The sequence below is a fragment of the Echiichthys vipera genome, assembly GCF_963691815.1.
Source record: "Echiichthys vipera genome assembly, chromosome: 22".
In the NCBI taxonomy this organism is placed as follows: domain Eukaryota; kingdom Metazoa; phylum Chordata; class Actinopteri; order Perciformes; family Trachinidae; genus Echiichthys; species Echiichthys vipera.
Window position 1 is genome coordinate 20,828,053 of NC_139847.1, and position 20,529 is coordinate 20,848,581.

Below are 20,529 nucleotides of genomic sequence, written 5' to 3' on the forward strand. Positions count from 1 at the left end.
TGTAGGTACAAGCATAGACATAAAGAGTAGACGCCTCATCGAACGTTGGGCCTATTGGCGCTGACGAGCGGTGGAGCCGCCATCTTGGCCCGGTCGCCCGCTCCACTCAGTGTAAGGACAGGACACGGTTCAGCGTATTTTAATATTCACAGTGGGATTAACAGTAATATAATATTCTGATATATGATATATGTGATGTATGATAGGTGTTTTACAAACACTATAAATATAAACACAACAATAGAAATCATTTATAGAGTATTAATAGGCTATATTTCATACATGAATACATAAATCTCTCTCTCACTCACTCTCTCTCTTTCTCTCTCTCTCTCACACACACACACACACACACACACACACACACACACGCACGCACGCACGCACACACACACACACACACACACACTCAGAGAAAATTAAAATACATATAAATCAAGAGTATCAATACAATTAGGTCAGAGAGAGAGATGACATTTTGGACACATCTAAAGACAAGTCAAACAGACACACTTTCATTTAAAGCACTAAAAAAAACAAGAGCCGAACCCTATATGTTAATAAATATTCAGAAATGATCCATGCTCTGCCAGTCGCATAGTCGTGGTAGTGGAGAGGAGAGGGAGGGTCCACATTTGAGCGAGTGTGTGTGGTATAAAAATATATATAACATTTTGTTAAATCGATCATTTTCACACTGTTTTGTTCTTGCACAGTTACCAATGAGAGTGTAGCTCTCATTGGTAAAGAAAGTGATGTTGGAGGAGTACTTTGTATAGTATCTAAAATGACTGTGTCCTTTGTTTTTAGGCAAGATCTAATTATGTGAATGTCTTCTTTATTACATATTTTAATTATGTAGTAATTGTATTTAATGTGCAAACAAAAACACGGGGCATAGTTCAGTAATATCCATTTTAAATTATACAAACCATTTAAGATTTTTCCTTAGTTAAATAAATGTATGATTTTTTCTTTTCAGACTGTTTCAACTTCTGTGGTACAACTGAACTAAAAAAGCCTGGACCCATCAGTTCTGGTTCGTCCTGCTTTCAAGTGGAGATGTGGAAAACCAAGTAAAAATGTGTGGAACATTTAGTTCAGCTGTGAGAATATCGGGCACAGAGTGGAAACACATGTTAAATCTCTAATTCATTCTTTATAATAAACCCCACATCATGTTGCTCCTGTTTGATGAAACAGTTTAACAGCAAAGGATATTGGTCAGATTCTGTCACTTCTCCTTTGATAGTCTAAACTTTAAAAAAAAAAGTGACATGACATGAAAAATTATCTCATAATTCATGTCAATGTCATGTTCAATATTTAAAAAAACAAAACTGAGAATATCTGAGGTGACCTGAGATGAACCGTCTCTGAAGTGTCTTCCTCTCATGAAACCACAGCACATCCTCCGCTGACCTAATGCTGGAAATGTGCAATCCATTTACACTAGACCACATGTACGACAACCCCTCTCCTCCCTGCTTCTCCTTTCATATCTACACAGGCACACACACACACACACACACACACACACACACACACAGGCTTGCACACACACATCTGGCCGGGGGTAAATTAACTAACATTCCCACAGAGGCTAATCTCCATGCCTCTACTGTGACAAGATAATAATAATAAAATAAGGGACAGCAGCTCCTCTGGCAGCTAAATATTTATCTACCTGCCACAGCCTGAGGGACTCACCATAACATTAAAAAATGCATGGATTTATGTATAATTGTTTAAAACTGTACTGTACCGTACTGATTATGAATTGTAATATTGTAATATTAGATTAGAGCAGGAATACGCTGCACAGTGCTCTGGCATCTTGTTCCTTCTGCTGCTCAACTCATAGGCTCAACGAGTCACTCATAGAACTTATCTGGTAGGATGACCGATCCAAGATGGCGGCCGCATTTCTCGCGGCCCAACGTTCGATGCGGCATCTACTCTTTATATCTATGGGTACAAGTAGAAAAAGTGTTGAAATTACGTCACATAGGTCACAGACAGGTCACAGGGGAAAGTAATCGAACCCCGAATGATGCACTGAAGCCGAGTGCACCCACTGACGCTGCCGTTAACTCAGGGGAAGCATCATCACAGCTAAAGTAAATAACACATCCAACATTTTTTTTTTTTTTTTTTTAGTTATTTATTTCATGAAATTGTACTGTTTTAAATAATATACAGTTTATGGACCTAAAGACATACTGCTTTAGCTTAAAAGCTAACAACATGCCATGTCATAAACGAGATTAGGCGTTACGGTGCGCATTTGTGTTGCGGTGCTGCAGAGACGAGAGCTGGGGCACCAGGTCTGAGTGGTTTGCATGGGTCCAGACTGTAGTAATAGTAATAGTAATAATAATAATAATAATCATATAATAATTGATATTTGTTGTATTAACTTACATGCTAATGATACAATGTAATGATACACATACATATAAACAGCTCTGGAAAAAATAAGAGACCACTCCCAAAATGATCAGTTTCTCTGGTTTAACTATTTATAGGTATGTGTTTGAATAAAATTAAATACCGGTACTTTTTTTTTTTTGTACCTACCGACAACATTTCTTCCAAAATTTTAAAATTTAGAGCATTTAGAGGTTTTATTGGCTAATGACTAAACTAGTCTTTTCAGACCTTGAATAATAATATACCCAAAGCAATTTCAATCAAAAGCAACTGGACTTGGTTATTTGTCTAGGAAGACGTTTCACCTCTCATCCAAGAGGCTTCATCAGTTCATGCCTCTCAGGTGCTTGTGTTCTTCCCCTTGGGCCTTTGAGCTGGTGGGTATGTCATCAGCTCAGCTGAGTAACTATTATTTAAAACAGTACAATTTCATGAAATAAATAACTAAATAAAAATAAATTAGTTAGTCAGTTAGTTATTAGTTAGTTAGTCACAGTTGCTATGGCGCCGTACTAGGTGGCAGCCTGTAACAGCAGCTCCCCTGGGTTTTTAAGGTTTTTTTTGTAGTTTTTGTTGTGTTTGTGTTCTGGTTTTCGCTGAACTTTTTGCGGCTCTTCTCCGGAGACTGGGAGAAGACGAACACCTTTCTTTCTTTCTTTTTATTTCTTTTTTGAACTTTTACAGCACTTTTTGTGATGTTTTTGCTAACTCTAGCAACGGAGGGTCAGGAGCGCACCACTGAGCGCATTGTTTACACACGCGACCAAGAAGGGGATAAGCAGACATTACTTCCTGAGGAAGCTGAGATCCTTCAACGTGTGCAGCAAGATGTTGGAGATCTCTGTGGTGGCCAGTGTACCTGTCTTTGCTGTGGTTTGTTGGGGAAAGCAGCATTGAAGCCAGCAACACCAACAGACTCAACAAACTGATCAGGAAGGCTGGCTCTGTGATTGGCTGCAAACAGGACTCTCTGGAGGCTGTGGTTGAGAGGAGGACACTGAAAAAACTCTTATCCATCATGGCTAACCCTCTCCACCCTCTCCAACTCACAGACAGCGGTCAGACAGCGGTCAGACAGCGGTCAGACAGCGGTCAGACAGCGGTCAGACAGCGGGGCACCTTCTCCAGAAGGCTGCTTCAGTTTCGCTGTCGTAGCAGCAGATACAGGAAATCTTTCCTGCCACAATCCATCACTTTTTATAATAACTCTCTCACCTCTGCCTGACAGAGAACTCAGAGAACTGCTCTCTCTACTGTTTTGTTGTATATATTATTATTGTTATAGTATATTTTGCATATTTTGTTTTGTTGTATATATTATTATTGTTTATTGTTTATAGCACACTGTGCACTGTACATGTACGCTATGTATATATTGGATTCTATGTATGTTATGTACAAAGTGTTTTATTTGCTGACCCACTACTGCTGTAACCCAATCCCAGTCTTGGATCATTAAAGTAATTCTATTCTATTCTATTCTATTGTCAGCCATCCTCTGCTTGGGCGCATCTTTCTGGGTTTGATTACTTTCCCCTGTGACCTGCCTGTGACCTATGTGACATTATTTTAACACTTTTTCTACTCGTACCCACAAACTGAATTTGTGTTCCCAGGGGAGACTTCGTAGCTGCAGATATTCACAGCTTTTAGTAATAATAATTTCTCAGACTTTTCTCAGACTTGTGTATGACAGCAGAGTTTTGTGTACAAGTTTTATATTTACGAATACGAATGGTTAGAATCACGGACGGATATTTTAATCATAGACACATCTTTTTGACAGCTGTCTTACTCCATAGTAAAGGCAACGACATGTTGTGTAGTAATGGGCAGATTTTTAGACGATGGAAGCCCAAAAAGAGCAGTCTCCCCTGACTGATTTGGTTCCAAATTTGTGTTAAGACCCTGTTTGAGGGTTTGAAATATATCAGACCAAAATTCAAAGAGCTTCGGGGACATCCAGAACATGTGTGTGTGTTCGGCTGGGGACTGCTTACAGTGGTTACAAGCATCACTGTGGCTAGGGTATATCTTAGCCAGTTTAGCGTTGGTGAAATGGGCTCAAGGGAGCACCTTCTTGTGTAATAGGCCGTGCCTGGCACAAATCGAAGATGAGTGCACCAGTTTCAGAATGTCCCTCCACTGGTCATCCTTTTCCCATGCATTTTTAGGTGAGGCAGAGGGGACTGAGCTCAGAAGAGCAATCTTATTATAAATGACAGATATCAGTCGTTTGTGTTGTACGTTGAAGGACAGGAATTGGTCCATCTCAGCTTCACGGGGGCGGTTCGGAAAATGTAGGAATAGCTTTTGGATAAAATGTCTGGTTTGAAGGTACCGAAAAAAGGCTATTATGCAGGCTGTATTTGTCCGGACGCAAAAGCCCCTTCATCAACCAGGTCATTAAGAGTTTTGAGGCCCTTATCTGGCCATATGCAGAATGCACGGTCGGTGCAGAAGGAAGAAACGCATGGTTATTCAAAACTGGGGCAAGGACCGAAGCACTTTGCAAGCTGTACTGCTTCCTGAACTGGATCGAAATTTCAATGGTATTGGTGACAACAACTGGAGAAGGTGAGACCTTGTGGGCAGTTATGGGGAGCAAATCGAAGAATGCAGAGAGCAGGAGGAAGATACTATTTCAGTATGAGCCCAGGGTGGGCAGGCGTCTGCCACTTCACCGTGGAGCCAATATAGAAGTTTATTAATGTTGCAATCCCCGAAGTAGTGGCATAAACTAGGGAGTGCTAGTCCCCCTTCAGGTTTAGGGAGTTGAAGAATATGTTTTTTGATACGGACTGGCTTATTTTGCCAGATAAAGGTCTTAAGTTGTTGGTCTAGGTTAGTGAAGAATGATTTGTTCAGACAAATTGGGAGAGTTGAAAAAGATATAGGAACTTTGGTAAAATTACCATCTTAATAAGATTCACCCGGCCTGCAAGGGACAGGGGGAAGCCTGCCCATCTAGAGACAAGTCTGACTTGCATTTATCCAATAGTGGCTGGAAGTTCTTTTGAAAAAGGTCCCTGACGGAGCTGGTGATAAACACCCCCAAATACTTGAACCCCTCGTCAGCTGTTTTAAAGGGGAATATGGATTGGGGGAGTGATCTCGCCAAGTTGTTGACAAAGAATAACTCACTTTTCTGAATATTCAATTTATACTCCAATAGGTGCCTAAACTGATCCAGGATTGATAAAACTGGGGGCAGGGAGGTTGTGGGGTTTGAAATAAATAAGAGAAGGTCATCAGCATATAAGGAGATTTTGTGGACCAGGCCAAAACAAGTGATGCCTTCAAACTCATTCAGGTTTCTAAGCCAGATGGCTAACGGCTCGATGGCTATGTTGAACAACAAGGGTGAGCTGAACCTCCACGGTGAACATGGAATTGTATCTCGTGGAAAACTAATGTCAACTGTGGTAGGAGTGTGGTCAGAAGTGACTATTGGGTGATATTCACACGCATTCACGCAGTCGAGGAGGTTGTTATCAATTAAGAAGAAAGCTTTCCCATGGGGGTTTCTAAATCTCCAGGGATCAGAAATTCCCAACTGCGATGCATATAATTTTACTGTGTGTGCTGATTTGGATTGTGTAACCTGTGTAGAGGAAGATCTTTCAAGAATTACATCCTGCACCAGGTTGAAGTCTCCACCCATGATAATGCGTTGACTGTCAGCGTTTGGGATTTTGGAGAATAGCCTTGTAAAAAACTGTTAATCGTCCCAGGTGGGCGCATAAACCGAAACTAAGACCACTGGTGTGTTCTGGAGTGTCCCTGAAACTATGACATAACAGCCGTCATTATCTAGGATTACATTTGTTGGCTCAAACAGGACCCCTTTATGAATGGTGATAGCTGCCCCTCTAACTCTATCTGTAAATTTCGAGTGGAATAGGTGGCTCATCCACACCCTTTTAATACATGAGGTGTCAGCTGTTTTGAGATGTGTTTCCTGCAGAAACATCACATCCCCCTGAAGCTGCTGTAACTGTGTCAGGACCTTACCGATTTTGATCGCATTGTTCATTCCCTTAGTATTCCAGGAAATCAGACGCACTCTATTACCTGTCTTTACAGCATTAGCCATAGGAACAATAATAAATAGTTAGAATGACACTGCATAACCTTAAAGTAATCTGCAGTAGTGGAGGAAGAGAGTGGGGAGGGAGGGTAAAAAGAAAAAAAAAGGCCCAAATGCACATAAAACATAACAAAAAGAACATGAAACAAGACAGTAACAATGTGACCAATCTGAGGGCTATCCCATAGAAAAACATAATCTGAGTGCTCCAGCTCGAACTAACCACTAAACTGAACTTCCAGGGTCTCCTCCCTAAACAAACCCCTTAAAGTCACATGAGAATAATAGTAAAGAATAAAACATAGAAATAGTATTAATAAGTATTCTAGAACAGACATTAAATTAGTCAGCAGAGGGTGCCAAGATGTCATGGGGCAGATAGGCCATGAGGGTATTTTTTCTACCTCAGCTCAGATGAATAGGATGCATTTATAAAAACCTCCACCCTGCGTTAGAATGCGTGCTGTATCTATACAGGTCACCTCTGCACATCAGACTATAAACAGTGTCAGGCTTCAGTAAAGCCCTTTGACCAAACAGAGAACAAGAATACTTCAGATAACACTGTGGCGGTGGGTGATAAAAAGTATAAATATAATAAAATAATGCTGTGGAAGAAATATATAATAAGAAACTGAAATCCACATGCAGACGAGCTTCTAGTGCTTGGCACGAAGGCCGACCAAAGAAAAACTGAATTCAAAAAACAGTGTGAGCAGGCACAGAAACAGGATAAAGAAAAAAAAAAGCATCAGTCACAGCACGTCCACAGTACGTTAAAATGACCACTTTGCGATTCCAGTTCAAAACTTTAACAGACAGAAAATCGGCAGCCTGTCAGGACTTTTAACTGTTAACGATGCAGTCTAAAAATAATATAAAATATATAAACTCCGGTCAGTCCGGCGCTGTCATAGCACAGCAACACAGTCAGCACCACACCAACTCACGGTTATCCAGACAACATGACAGAGGCTCATCTGCGGTGAAATCAACAGCTCTCCCCCGGTCATCAGGGCTCCCATGTGCGGATGGATGTTATGAAGGCTTTCGTCTCGGTGATGGTGGAGAGCCTTTTCCTGGCTATGTCCTTCATCGTGGTGACCAGCCTCGTGGGGAACAGCAGCGCGGGTCTGAAGCCCAGGTTGTAAAGCTCCGACATCACCTTTCTGTTTTTCTGGCGCTGCTCCACCACCTCCGGAGCATAGTCCTCGTAGATGTACTGTATTGTAGCTGGCCTCTCCTGGCACGGGCTTCTGATATGATTTTCTCCTTCACCTGGTACCTGTGCAGCCTGATGATGACTGGCCGTGGTCTCTGCCCCCGCCTCGGTTTCTCAGCTAGTGTGCGGTGAGCCCTGTCACACTCCGGCGGTTAATCCAGGAAGCCTTCCCCGAAAACCTCCATGAGCAGCTCTACGAAGAAGGCCATAGGCCGCGGACCTTGAACAGATTCTGGTAATCCAATCACTCTGAGGCTTAGCATTGCTCTCTGTTAGCACGGCACAGGAGGCCTCCAGCGTTAGCAGACTCTCGTCCTGTAAATTTGCATTTACCTCGAGGGAGCCTATCTTCTGAGCGTGGTCGGACACTGTGGCGTGGACGTGGTCAAGCTTTGCTTCGAGCGTTGAAATGGAGGCTTTGAACTCGGCAGAGAGGGCTTTGATCTCGGCGGAGAGGGCGGCAAGGTGATTCTCCAAGAGGTTAGTAATGGCCATGCTAATCTCGCCAACTTCCTCCTCTGCGGGGCTAGCCTTCGCCCCCTGGTCTTTTACAGTCTGTGACGAGACGAATATTAATATTGTTGTGACTTTCGGGGTCCTGAAACGTAAAAATTATCAAAGTCGCGGGAGCAAGACTCGACCCGTTTCTACTCCACCTCAGCCAAACCGGAAGTCCACGTCACTGTATATTTCTGAGTATTCCCCAGAAATGCTAATACCCCCTTCAAGCACAACAACAGCAGTGGTGGACTACAACACATTTGTACTGCTCATCTTGAATACAAGGGATTCGTTTGAGAAGAAAGTTAATTGTCTAACGTGTTTTGAGTCTCATTAACACTGAATGTAGATGTTAATGTTAGCCTATGTCGGAAGCTTATGTTGTGCTAGCACTTAAATTAGCTAGCCTTACCTAGCAAAGACTACCTGCAATTGATCACACTGCAGTTAAAATAAATGATCGATTTAAACCTTTACGAATAATTTCTTTACAGGCAACGTCAGAATCAAATGACAGACATGTACATGTTTATGTTTGTTTCTGAGTTGTTAATAGTTATTTTATTTTCTGAAAGGAACTGTGTACAATTATTATGCATAACTGTGAATAAATATATATTTTTTTAAATGCCAGGCAATGCCCATGCCTGTGTAGAAAAATGTAATTTTGACAACTTGGTTAACAGTACTCGATGGTCAACGGTGTCAAAGACCCCTTTAAGATCCAGGAAGATAAGATAAGATATTCCTTTATTAGTCCCACAGAGGGGAAATCTCTTATTCACAGCAGCAAAGTGAATAGCACACATGGAGGAAGCATCAATTACAAACAATAAATTGTAGATTAAATATGAACATTTTAAACACAGGGCTGTAAAAAAAATATAAGAATAACAGGAACAATATATACAGAATTTTTAAGTATTTTAAGTTTACAAATTTAGACTAAGGCACAGAGGAAAAATAAAAGTGTTGCATATTATGATTGACATTGCCATTATTTATAATTATTGTTTTGGTGCGTGTGATCTACTGGGAGCAGTGCTGGTTGTACAGTTTGACAGCTGCAGGAAGGAAAGACCTGTGATAACGCTCCGTCACACACTTTGGGTGACGCAGCCTGTCACTGAAGGAGCTCTCCAGTGCTGTTGAAGTTTCCTGCAGGGGGTGGGAATCATTCTCAAGGATGACAGCTTTACCATCCTCCTCCTCCCTCCCACCACCTCCACAGAGTCGAGGGGGCTTCCAAGGACAGAGCTGGTCTTCCTGATCAGTCTGTCAAGTCTCTTCCTGTCAGCCACAGAGATGCTCCTCCCTGATGCCACCACAGTGTCATAGAAGGTCTTCAGGAGTGCCCCTTGCACCCCAAAAGACCTCAGTCTTCTGAGCAGATAGAGTCTGCGCTGGTCCTTCTTGTGCCGTTGTGTTGTGTGTCCAATCCAGTTTATTGTCATTGTTCAGGTGAACACCCAGGTACTTATAAGACCATCTCAAATGTCCATTCCCTGGATGTTCACCGGTGTCGGGGGGAGTGTTTTTGCCTGCGGAAATCCACCATCAGTTCTCTTGTTTTCCCCACGTTGATCTGAAGCTGGTTCCGCTGGCACCAGTCCACAAATTCCTGCATCAGTCCTCTATACTCCCTGTCGTCCCCCTCTGTGATGAGGCTGACGATTGCAGAGTCGTCAGAGAACTTCTGCAGGTGACAGTTGGGTGAGTTGAGTGAAAAGTCTGCAGTGTAGAGGGTGAAGAGGAACGGAGCCAGGACCGTTCCCTGCGGGGCCCATACTGCAGACAGTCATGTCCGACACACAGTCTTGTGTCCTCACATACTTGGATGGTTGGTGAGGTAGTCAAAAAATCAGTATGTGAGGTGAAAGTCCACTCCTGCGTGCTCCAGCCTCTCCCTCAGAAGTGCAGGCTGTATCGTGTTGAAAGCACTGGAGAAATCAAAAAACATGATTCTCACAGTGCTCCCAGGCTGAGATAAAGCTCGGTGTTGAAGGAAGATGACGGCATCGTCCACCCCGATGGACCGGCAAACTGAAGCGGGTCCATCAAAGGGCTCACGGGGAGATGGAAAAGGACCAGCCGCTCCAGGGTCTTCATCAGGTGGGATGTTAGTACCTGTTAGTAGCTGCTGAGGTCGTTGAAGTGCAACGTCTTTGGGAAAGGCACCATGCAGGATGTTTTCCACAGCTGTGGCACCCTCCCCAGCTTCAGGCTCAGGTTGAACATACATTCAACTATCCCTCATAGCTGGTCTGCGCAGGACCCGCTGCCTTCCTCGCCTTGATCCTCCAGAGCTAGTTTCTCACCTGGGTTGTTGTGACAGACAGGTTGGAGCAGGGGGGTTGTGTGCTGTAGGGTGTGGGTGAGGAGGTTGGGTTGATGGGTTGAGCAGTGGGGGGTGGCTGCGTGCTGAGTGCTGTAGAAAAGGGAGGTGGAGATGGGGGAGGAGATGGGGGGTGAAAGCGGGTCAATGGGAAACTGCTCTATTATGAAACCTAGTCCTAGTGGACACTCAGAGAACCGCAGTTTTTGGCAGTTCTGTATTGTATCAACCGGGAAGTCGCCTTAACCATCACCTTTTGTTGCCTAATTGTAGCAGTCTTGGTCAACTTCAAGTCTCTGTTTCATGGCATTAAATTCCATCCACCCCAACCTCCTCCCTACACTTTGGCGGTCTTAGGGCGCACTCACACTGTCCTTCCGCACCGCGCCCCGAGCTTTAGGGTACTTGTCCCCCCTCCCTCTCCCCCCGCGCCCCAGGCCCGTTTGTACTCACACTGCCTGGGCCTCGCGCAAATGCTTCTTGCTGTCCATACGTCATCACGCTGTAACACGTCACACGCATTGATTGACGTCAAATAAAGTTGATTCGAAAAAAAAGTGTGCCACAGGGGGGAGCCAGGAACAGAATCCAAACAAACATGGAGGACAGCAGTGAGTGAAGCAGGTGGCCAGTAGCTGGCTGGCCACACAAAGGCACTGTTATGTCCGTGAACTTGATATAATTCATCAAGGCTGTTTTAGTTTTTTTTATCTATATACTGTGTTGGTCATTGTGAATTAAAACATTTATTAAGGGCAATTAAACCATCCATTGCTGATATGGAGCTCAGTGTCCTGGGACCTGGTGAACATCTAGCCAAAAAGCAAACGCTACTGTAGGTACCAGGAGAAGTGAGGAGGGATAATTGCTGCCTTAGATCCAAACAAAGCGTTTTGCAGAGTCTGAAGGTAAAAAATTGGCACAGAGGGGAAGCAGATGTCACACTGTTCCATTGAACACAGTCATTTTGTTTCTTGTTCCTAATGACAGACAGTTGACTTCATATTCATGCAGTCTCCAAAAGAGGGAATAAAATGTTTTTGGGAAATTTGGGAGAATGTTAAAATAGAAAGGAAGCTCAGGAGATAACTGCACCAGTTTCATCATCAGTCTCCTGGCTCACAGCATGCTTCCTGTGGTGCATGGTAAAAGAAATAACTACAATCTTGTTTTTCTTTCACCTCAAGCAGTATGTTTCACCTTTCCTAACAAGGTGCAACACTTTGCAACAGACTTGCAACACCCTTGCAACACATTTGGTTACTCCTGTTGGACGCATGAGTCAGAGGTGAAAACAGTGTTCCTAATGGATGCAAACGCACCTTGGATTGGAGCATTTTGCTCTGGTAATTCAACTTTTACTGCCAGTGTTGTGATAAGTGTCCAAATCTGTATCCATACACTGCTCCAGTACATTATATTTTGCTAAGCTTGGCAGCACAGAACGAGACAGATTATACAAAAATAAACCTGTATTTCACAATCCCAACAATGTCCAAAATGATCATTTGTCTCATTTGTCTTTTGGTCTGCTGTTGCTGATAAGTGCTGCTATTTTACATACTGTTAAAGTCCCTTCCACTAAGTTGGTACGTCACTAATCCAAAAACCAATCAGCTGTCTGATATGTGAAACACTATTCAACGTGGGAACAACTTCAACACAACACCGACAAAGAAATCTGAAACCTCCAGCTCAGAGGGAACTGTCAATACAGAGAGAAAACACACTGTCATCACAGCTGTCAGAAAATGACAGTTACAAGCTAACAAGCTATCAATCAACAGAAACTGAGAAAAGATGCTAACTACACTTACCTTTGCGGTATGCTGCTAGTCGACCATTCTAGTGCACAAAATATTCCTCATCGAAGTCTGGGCCTGACTGACACCGGGTTGGTTACAGATTGCTAACATTAACTCCATGGGCAGGCAGCCTGGGCTCCATGTAAACATGTAAACCTATGGCTGATTCTCGTCGATTTGTTTAGTCATCTTGATGCAGCATTTGTGCAATTCACTTTAAACCTCGGGCCTGCTAGTCAACCTCCAGTAGATGCAGGCATGAGCAGCGGGGTGAGGCCAGATGCAATATTTCTCAGTGAGGGAGAATCAGTAGATGTGCTTCCTGCTTCATCTCTGAGGTTTTTTCACTTTATGGGAAATCAGTGATAAAGCCGCAGTCGGCAAGTCTGGGAGATGGAGTTGACTCAGTCAAACTTTGAATATTTACAACTCTCACGCCCCTCCCCCTCTACCACCGAGCTCTTCTGCTCCCTCCCATCGAGTGCTCGTCAGTGTGCGTGCACCAGATTCCTGTGAACACGTCCGTCTCTTCTCTCATTGCTAAACAGCAAGGGGTACAAACTACATGGAGGTAGGCTGGCTAACTCACTCATAGATAGCAACTGCTAACGTCATTTAGCGTATGCCTAGCTTGAGGCGAGTGCCTGTGATATTGTGACATGCATGGGCGGGGAGGGGGGATCTGTGGCCTGTGCACGAACTGTGAACTGTGCCGAGTGGACAGGATGATACGGGCGTGGTGGATTTTTGCGAAACAAACAACAGGCTCCACTCTACGAGACGATGAAAGAAAGGACGAGGCTTTGAAGTCATTTACACAGGTATTTTTATTAAGTACCACAGTATATCTAACTAAGTGGATGTAATGAACATGTTAAATATAAAGCATGTCAAAAGCAAACACTGGCTCTGAGATGGATCTTTTTGGTATGATACGGTTAATTCTTGGCAGAGAATGCTCTGCTGGACTAGCATTGTGTTGAGCCAGCAGCCCCAAGCGTTTCCTGTTTTTGGAGCCGCTGGGAGCCACCGGCCAGGTCGACCAACACTTGGATGGTCAGGGCCAGCCGAATCAGCCCCTCGTCCTCCATGATGAGTTGAGGGGAACACAAGGAATCCTGGGAAGGGAGGAAGATGGGAGTAAGTAGACGCAGGTAAGATGTATTTGTTTTATGGCATTAATTGGACACTTTTCTATGTATTGAGCTGTAATTTGCTCCGTCATTTTTCTCATTTGCAAACATGGTGAAGCTGCTTCTCTTCTATTGTTTATGTTCCCTGTCACCTTCAAGTTGACTAAACTATGATTTTTTTTTGAAGACCTAAAAAACTTACACTAATGCTTATCTGGAATAATACCACTCAGTCAGTCAGTTGATGAAATACAACTTTGTTAGGGATATGCACCATAAAACAACATAATAAAGATATTTAAATAGTTTTTGAGACAACACTAACTGCCTGTACTTGGGTGAACATTCCCTGAGAGATTTTTCAGCCTTATTTGGTATATAAATAAGCCAAGCATGCAGCTCTGCCATTTCCTTTATGCTGAGCTCGGCTATATAGGCAGAGTAACAGCGCCACATACAGTATAGGCCTGGCTTCTGTACTAAAACGTCTTGGAATCGGTTTCAATGGTTTCGTGTGGACACAGATGTTCTTTGGGACCTTGGAAACATTTATTTTTATTATCTCCTGTTTTTAGAAATCCTTTAATCTGGAATCTAGATATCAAGCGACCCCACATTTCATTCCACCTCAAGGATAGGGGGCTCTGGTGTGGACTGTTAAAGGATTGGTTAGTGATGATGAAGTAAGATGGTATTAGGTAACAACATGTCTATAATACATGTGTTGTGTTGTCTTTCTTCTGAAGTGTGATGTGTGACTGTAAAGGCCAACCTGGTGGTGAAGAGTTAACACATTTATTAGACATACTCAGAGGCATTCTGTAGCAAAGCATGTCATTCCACTCTCCTGTACAGTGGATATGAGAAACATCCACACAATGTTTGAGTGTTTATTGGCTCCAGGGCAGAAATGAAAAGCTATTAAATCAGACTTTGTACATCAGAATAAAAAACAACCACATACACACTTTCAATAGAAAAGGTGTGGTGTCAAATGGGAAAGAAGAAAATGTGGTCTCAATTTTAATGTGTTAAAGTGTTTCTGCCATTCAAACCATGGCAGCCATGAATTGTGTAGGCTGTTAGGTATGGATCATGTAGCCTCTGTTGTACCAATACTGTGTTTTTGTGCATGTGCGTGTGTGTATCCCTACTGATTCATGGTTTTTGAAATATAATCTATGATGGGTAGTTATTCTTATTAGGTGATAAAGTGTTTTTTTTTAATAATAAACTGTTACTACTGTATGATGATGTGATAGTTTGAAAGCCTATTGTATGTAGAGTATTGTTCAGGACAGTCTCCATTAAAGGAAACATTTGGCTTCTGCAAGGTACATCCACGACAATGCACAGAAGTTAAAAGCATGAGCAGGGCGAATAAACAACACAAAAAAACACAGCTTAAGAGTTATGCATTCTAGGGCTTTAATTGTGAAAGGTTAAAACCAGATGAAGATGATCTGGTAAGGACTGCCTTTGTCAAGGTTGAAAGGAGTAACGTTTGACATCTTGAAACAGACTACAGAGCCTTGTGTTATTGTTCTGTAATCCTCATGTCTTTATTTTGCGGTGCACTGAACTGGCCTCGTGAGTCCATCCTGATCTCTGAGCTCCGTTGTATTTTACTCTCAGATCAGTCTGGTAACGTGCGGCGGAGCAAATTTGGAGATGTTTGACCAGCGACCGAACCAATCAGAGTTGGTTTTGAGGTGAGATGAGCAGCTATGGAGCAGCTGCGCACTAACTCTTTTTTCTCTGGATCCTTCTGTTGAATATGGACCGGGCTCCTGAAATTGGGCTTTTGATCCGTAAATTCACGTTACACAAAGGGAAAATCTCCTTTACCCACATGTTGTTTACTTTCTGAGCTTTGCCTCCACGATGTTAGTACGTCTTCATTGATCTGATTGGATAAACCATCTGTCTATCACCAATATAGGGGCCAAATCAACCAATCAGCAACCAGTATTTTCGCCTCTTCCCCAAAGACCTCCAAACCAGAGTTCAGATGGATATGCTGACACAATGAGAATCAATCCATCTGGTGGAGTCAGGTCTGCACAGAACAGCAGAAAAATGAACCTTGTTCTACAAAAATGACTTTATCAGTCAGTTTATGAGAGCAATAATCACTTTCTGTGTGAAAGTACTTGTTACAAAAATAGCAGTTTGAAGAAAGTGTGTGAATGAATTGCACAGAATAAAAGTTCAGTGTGTAAAGGCCTGAAGAGATATGTGGGGCCCCAGCAGCAGAACTCTGTCCCTGGGCCCCCAATGAGATTGATCCTATCATACTGGGGTGTGGTATGAGCTTGGATTCCCAAGGTTTTCAGTGAGTTCGACTTGAGAATCAAATGTAGATTTGTTTTCATCTTGCGGAGATGATTTGTCATGTCATGTCTGTGTTCAGCTAACACAGGCTACACCACAGTTTCTGCAGTCTCCTCCTTGTGAATGGTGCAGTACAAACCCACAGGCTGATCTCTCCTTTTCTCTGACCTTGGCTCAACATGGGCCAGCTGACGTTTGTGATGGTAAACCTGCTGGCTGGAGAGCACACAGGAGCTTTGGAAGAGGTTAAAGCACAGGGCACATGGACATCAGGATATCTGCACGCATTCTCAGGATATATATATATATATGCCACATTTGATGGGTTTTAATGTGTTATGAAGTTGACTTAAAGCTGGTAAATCTGAGTGGATGTGCATGATTTTCTGTCCTCCTTTCCAACTTTACCATTACCGCTGAATGCTGTTTATTTAAAGAATACGTGTGGTATTATTCCATATTTGTCTTGTTGATGACAGATCTCATGAAAAGACCAAAGCCAAGGACCACTAGGGCCTCGTCCCTGCAGTCTTTTCTCTTGTAAAACCAAAACATACTTTGAAAATAAGTTTGATGAGGCACAAAATTGTGAAATTGTGGGGTTGGCTCATTGCTGCCCCCCTGTGGCTGATGTCAGGGAACACTCCCCAATAACTCTAGTGTCTGTGTGCAAAAAAGGTTTAGAAAATATAGAATATAGCCACTTATCTATGAATCTATATTAGTTTAAAATTAAAATCTTACTTTTCTTGACATGTTGGACTTGAAAATAGTAATTTGACTATTAATGATGTCATACTTGAGCAGGAGATGTCGTTCAAAGCTCTGTTAAAAACCAGTAAGTGACTTTGTTATTTTTTTGTTAAAATAAGATGTGAGGCAGCTGCAGATACCCTGATCACATTAAAGTTCTTGGCTGATTAAGCAGAAGCACAACAGCGGGCAAGCAGACAAACAGCACATGGTCAAAGTTCATTTTTAATAATTTCTTTACAGCGGGAGGAGAAAAACTTTACATATAAATGTATATAAACTCAAAGATGATTCTCAATAATACAAGGATATCATATAAATATAAAGTACAACTGTTGTTCTGTTCCGCTAACATATTAAAGAATATAGCTTGGGCTAAGCCAGTGAATGAATTACTGTTTGTTGCTTATCCAGTTTCAGTTATAAAATCTACATTGTGAATCGAAACAGTATAACATTTCATTTTTACAGCAGGATAATAAGAAATCTGAGACATGGGACGAGACGATTTTACAGTTGATATTCTGAATTCAAACAGCAGAGGTGTGGAAGTGACCTGGGGAGTGGACTACCTTAAAATAAAATTTAATTTATTTTTTTATTGCAACAGAATGGACTTTTTTTTTTAATTCAGGGCCCCAAAGTGTTTAATAATAAATGATTAAAAAGGTGTTATGAAATAAATACTTAATATATTGTGTAGAATACCCCAGCAATTATAGTTTAAGAAAATTTTAAAACTAAAGTCATTAATGAAATGTTATTTCATAAATCTTATTTTCATATGAACGATTTTATTTGAATTGATTTTTATTTTTTATTATTTTGAGCAGAATTAGTGGTTAAAAAAGACGTTTTAATGCATTCACCGTGCTGCCCCGAGCTAATCAGTGTTAGCCACGTCCGGCTGTTAGCCACTCTCCCGGATTTCTCCGTTAAGTTGTCAAACGAAAAAAAATCGATGGCTTATGTAATGTTTGTAAGTGCCGATGATTTTGTGCCAGAATTACTTTATGCTTCATGAAAGCAGAGCTTCATTATTGTACTGTGACAGAAAATGTAATCTACCTACCTAGTCGGCTAACTTGCTAGGTCAGCTTGGATTAATAAAGTGAAGAGCTTGTGTTAAAAGCTGCAGCTAACTAGCTCATCGAAAGTTTCCTTGGCAACGTTTTGATGTTTTTCATCACACACACAACTTCACACCAACAGGAGCTATCTAAGCCCGCTAACACTCTGACTGTAGCATTAGGCTAATCCTAGCTCACCCTGCGTATCTAGTTAGTCAGCTACACTGGTAGAACGTGTAGCCCTGCTTCACCTCGGCATCGTTGTTTCAGACATAAATTATCATGAAATAAACTGACTGGAAAGAAAAGTGAATGAATGCCTTTGTGAATTAAAAGTTTCTAAGAATAAATTACAATAAAATTTTATTGTGAAAATTAGAATGACGAAATAACATTTAGTAAATGTTAAATAGTGACCTAATAGTAAAAAAATTATTTTATTCAATTATGGGTTCATTTGTATATTTTACAGAACTTAATCATGTGATTTCACAATTATGTATTTAATACTGAACACTTTGGAGCTCCATATTTTAAGAAACAGTCGTGCGAGTTACACTTAGACAAACAAATAGTTTGCTGATATATGTAAAAAAGAAGTATATATATATATATATATATATATATACTTTTTTTTACATATATCAGTAGCCCACTGTTGAAGTCTGATTTTGTGACATTCCTCTCCCCTCAGTTACAGAGAAAAAAGCCCATAAAAATGCTATGATGTAATTTTCTCCTAACAATTTAACTGAGGTTTCCCTCTAAATAAGTTATGTTGGCCGCTTTAGTAGAACCTTTTAGTGTCCCATTATGGTTTAAATGTGGTTTGAGGGCTCGATAAGAGTAAAAAAAAAAAATGAATTAACTGCATTTTTAGAATTTGAATCCCAAAAATCGAACTATTGATATTAACTTTCAAAGCCCACACCAGTCCAATAAGCAAACTAATCAAATTCTATTCAGTGTTGAGCTGCAGACGTTGACCTTCTCTGAGAAATGAGGCGGACACAGCATGTGGTGGAAACAGCAGAGGCCATTGATGCTCTGTTGAATGTGTAGCCTCCAGGGAATCAATTACTTACCAATCAAAGGAAGGGAAAATTTTTAAACAATCAATGTTATTTTAACTGTGAATAATTGAATATCGATTACATCTAATTTTCCTCCGTGTGTGATTTTAAGCACAAACATTGATTTCACGAAGCTTAAAATGTTTGGCTTATAAGCTGAACCAAATTAGTTACACCTCTGCTGTTTCAAAAACAAAAAGGACCAAAAAAGAACAGAATCCCAAATAAATAAAAACAATAATTTAATAACCTGTTTACATTTATACAAACATGAAGTCAGCTGGTCAAACAGACCAGTGATAACGAAAAAAAAAAAAAAAAAAAGACTCCACGCACAACCTCCAAGAGGGGTCTGTACCGTTTGGACACATGAAGCCTGGAGGGAGGTCGATGCAGCGACATCGCCCCCTGCTGCTCACAGTTAGCATAGCAGACATCAAAACAAGAGCAGTCTCTGCAGAGGTCTTAGGGAGGGTTCAGTAAGAGGCACTGTATCATTTGTCTCACTGTCACATTGGGTTCTGTATCAACCACACTTCACTAACTTGTATCTGTCTCAAGGCTAAAAATCACATTCACAGTTCAGTCTCATGTTACTTCAACAGCTTCTCTCTCAGGACAGGTGGCCTGCCGAGAAACACGCAGCCCGGAGTACGAGTCGGAATAGTTCTCAGAGGTAGAGCTGCTCTCAACGGACAGAATCTCGAGTTCAAACGTGGTGAGCAGAGCTAAAGAACCACAGGCTCTCTGAGTGATGAGAGAAATCAATGAATCAATCCAGACGTATGAACTTTGCTTGCATCAGCATTCAGGTAAGCTACTTAACTGGCCTGCAGAGACTTATCACTGCTTACTAGTTTCATACTGTACACTTAATGGTAGACAGTGTACTAATGCTAGGAAAGTTCGTGTGTAAACCGTGAAGGGGGTTTATTATGACAGCGGGAGGCATAATTTTGCCGTTCGCCGCCTTTTCTCTTTCGAATACGTCTAAAGTTTTAGTTTTTTTTTTCAAACAGTGTGATCATCTGATCGCCCTGTTAGAACTTCTTTTTAGTGGTTTCCGTCTTCCCTCATGTCAGCTATATTCGCATAGACCAGGTTAACTTGTGTGATATGAGGCCCACTGAATATCCACACTGGTGTTTTTCCTGCACGTTCCCACTCAGCTCATCGACTTTACATTGGGATGATTTCACAGGTTTTTAAATCGGTTTTCAGGACCCGAGGAATGTTTGACAAATATAAAAACCGCACAGGTTTAAATTAAAATTAGAAAGAGTCATAATCGACCTTGTTTACAGTTGGAGGTGCAGTGACCACTGGAAAATATTGGCTGCAAGGCTGAGCGGCAGTGCCCTCTCCAGGTCTAATAAAACACACACAAAAAGAATTATCGTCAGCTCTGCACTTGTTTCATGAGGTGATAATATGTCAACTGTTGTCCACAGCGTGTTGCACTGCCCCCAAGTGGCCAAGAAAAATCAACTGATGCAGCTCCAAGTTTAACTATGCTTTCATTAAAAGCTGTAGTCGGCAAGTCTGGCAGATCGAGTTGACTCAAATTTCGAATACTCACAACTCTCATGCCCCTCCCCCTCTACCACTGAGCTCCTCTGCTCCCTCCTATCGAGTGCTCGTCAGTGCGTGTGCACCAGATTCCTGTGAACACTCCGTGTCTTCTCTCATCATTAAACAGCATGGGGTACATGCTACACGGAGGTATACTGTCTAACTTACTTATAGATAGCAACTGCTAACATCATTTAGCGTATGCCTA

The 20,529-nt window shown here is 41.8% G+C and overlaps 1 protein-coding gene across 1 annotated transcript in view; it reads right to left on the reverse strand.

The window, feature by feature from the left end:
- Window positions 1-13,251: 13,251 nt before the first annotated feature.
- Window positions 13,252-20,529, reverse strand: part of lrch4 (leucine-rich repeats and calponin homology (CH) domain containing 4) — a 67,948-nt gene continuing 60,670 nt past the window's right edge. The window contains exon 18 of the mRNA XM_083936720.1: window positions 13,252-13,504. Within this exon, the coding sequence (XP_083792846.1) occupies window positions 13,355-13,504 (150 nt within the window). The 3' untranslated portion in view covers window positions 13,252-13,354. The remainder of the gene's footprint in view (window positions 13,505-20,529) is intronic.